The 2,588-nt window shown below is 35.2% G+C and overlaps 1 protein-coding gene across 1 annotated transcript in view; it reads right to left on the reverse strand.

Moving 5' to 3' along the window:
- Nucleotides 1-235: 235 nt before the first annotated feature.
- Nucleotides 236-2,588, reverse strand: part of LOC107586253 (activator of 90 kDa heat shock protein ATPase homolog 1-like) — a 4,675-nt gene continuing 2,322 nt past the window's right edge. Inside the window, exons 2-9 of the mRNA XM_016273526.1 lie at nt 2,305-2,495; nt 2,137-2,219; nt 1,935-2,052; nt 1,756-1,847; nt 1,431-1,556; nt 1,186-1,287; nt 974-1,025; nt 236-475 (exon numbers count right to left, since the gene is read on the reverse strand). Of these exons, the coding sequence (XP_016129012.1) occupies nt 303-475; nt 974-1,025; nt 1,186-1,287; nt 1,431-1,556; nt 1,756-1,847; nt 1,935-2,052; nt 2,137-2,219; nt 2,305-2,495 (937 nt within the window). The 3' untranslated portion in view covers nt 236-302. The remainder of the gene's footprint in view (nt 476-973; nt 1,026-1,185; nt 1,288-1,430; nt 1,557-1,755; nt 1,848-1,934; nt 2,053-2,136; nt 2,220-2,304; nt 2,496-2,588) is intronic.

The following is a 2,588-nucleotide window of genomic DNA, read 5'->3' on the forward strand; positions in this document are numbered from 1 at the left end:
CACAGATTTGACAATGTATTTAAGAGGTATCATGATTATACAATCAATTCGACTTTTGCTTCATCACAGAAAAACATATTTTCACTTATAAAATACACAGTTTTAAATAGTTAATTATCTATATCTGGAATGCCCAGACATAACATTCAAACATACATATTATATTCAAACATGACAAGCTCTAATGCAAACCTAGCGCAGGCAGGAAATACAACAAGTGTTTCATGTTCACAGGTGTTTTTTTTTTTAATCTATTTGTATTATGTCATGAGTTTCTGGCATGGCACAACATGAGCTTTGGCTTAACAGAGTCGTGCTCCATAACCAAACGTCTGTTTAATGGCATCAAAGTAGTATCTCTGCCAGCCCACTTTCATTCTTTCCTCCTCATTGCTGGGAACTCCTCTGGCCTCCAGAAGCAGCTCTGTCTCACTACCTTGATTTATGAAGTCTAAAATGACAGTTGCTGCGTGTCCTGAAAGAGAGTTAGAAAGAACTCAGATTAAGGCAAACAGATCCAACAACAGTGATGAACATTGGCCATAAACAATCAACAATGAGCAAAACATTTCATAGACTTCCCTTAATATATACAAAACAAATAACACAGAAAAATAAAAACCAAATAATATAGAAAAATATTATGATTACTAATATTAAAGTAGCATGTGGGTTCATAAAAAAAAGACTACATTAATATATACAATAATGAACCATACCAGTTGGCCAACTTGAAAACCTCCATTTCATGACAATTTTCTGGTCTGGAATCTGAAAGAGAAATGGGCAATTTTTACAAAATCTATGTTGAAAATTATGCGTCAATAGAGAAATGCACTATTTAAAAAAATGAAATTCTCACCTGATAAATCAATTAAACCAAATTAAGAAAATATTATGATTACTAATATTAAAGTAGCATGTGGGTTCATAAAAAAAAGACTACATTAATATATACAATAATAAACCATACCAGTTGGCCAACTTGAAAACCTCCATTTCATGACAATTTTCTGGTCTGGAATCTGAAAGAGAAATGGGCAATTTTTACAAAATCTATGTTGAAAATTATGCGTCAATAGAGAAATGCACTATTTAAAAAAATGAAATTCTCACCTGATAAATCAATTAAACCAAATTAATTGATTTAACAGTTAAAAACCATTATAAGAGGTTCATTCTCACCAGTTCTGCAAACTGCCCATGAACATTTCCTTCCAGCAGCCGGAATTTGCCACCTGAGCACCCATCCACAAAGGCAGCAAGGTGTGTAAATGCTTGTACCATCTACACACATGGAAAAACAAGAAGCAAGTGAGTTCAACATCAAATAATCTGTGCATAAAGAACACCAGGATACATACACATACATTTATATTTTCAACTGCATTTGTATGGATTTACAGGACAAGAGGGGAGTTTATTCTGACCTCTTGGTTTAGGAAAACCCTGTACAACTCTTCTGGTGAGGTAAGAAAGGTGTCTTTCATAGTCAAAGATACTGTTGAAATTTTAACTCCAGTGTTGGGAGCATTTTTTGTTGTGGAGGATCCAATCTGTGGGGGGACCAAAACATTTATACTCAATTTTGATACAGAGCTGAAATATTAATGTGCACAAATATCACTTGAATCCAAAAACAATCATGAAAATATGTGTGTGTGATTGCAACTGACATAAAATACAGGGTGGATGTATGACCAGCATACTATCTAGCATATATTTGTGTTACCAGAAAAATGAACGAGAACTTACTTGGGTTTTGTCTAGTTTGACCTTGGCTTGTGTCTCCTGATTCTGTTTGTTGAATGCGTTTTCTGTTGGTAAAATCATACCCTGAGAGAACGCTGTAAAAACAAGTTACGAGAATGTGATGACCTGCACACATAAAACAAAGCAGAAATTACTAATAGATGACGTTTTAGATCCATCACCTGTTTTGAGATGTTTGACATAGTTGCCCAGTGCCATTCTGATTTTCTTGACTCCCTCCTTTCTCATGAGGTCAGTCAGAAGTGTGTTTGGCTGGTCTTTACAAAGTCTAGCACAAATCTGTTCAAACAAACATGTTAGATTTTCATTCAACATGCTCACTCGTATTGAAAGAGTCTTTAATTGGGAGAGAGGTTCACTTACATCTAAGTCATCCATGTCATTTTCATCAGAGAGATTTGGTATTTCCACAGTGCCTTTATATTTGATTCCCATTTTATTTGTACCTACAGTGAAGAAAAAAAACATGTCTTTCATTTCACCTTTACATTCAATTATTATGTTGTGTGTGCAAACAGAACTTTGACTCACCAGTCCATGAGGCTTTAACAACCCACTCATAGAAGTAGATGAGTTTCCCTTTGCGGTTGTTGATAGAGGCCTCTCCATCTATATTGCTGACGTCTGTGATCTCGCATGAGCCTTCTTCACCCTCTACACGAAGCCCAAGAAGGAGGCTATTTATTGCATCTTGAGACCAGCTTGTGACATCTCTCTCTGTCCTGTGGTATACAATTAAGGAAATAAATATATATATATATATATACACACACACACACACACACACACACACACACACACACACATATTTGACA

Source organism: Sinocyclocheilus grahami, unplaced genomic scaffold (genome assembly GCF_001515645.1).
Source record: "Sinocyclocheilus grahami isolate Dianchi unplaced genomic scaffold, SAMN03320097.WGS_v1.1 scaffold5.1, whole genome shotgun sequence".
Taxonomy (NCBI): Eukaryota; Metazoa; Chordata; class Actinopteri; order Cypriniformes; family Cyprinidae; genus Sinocyclocheilus; species Sinocyclocheilus grahami.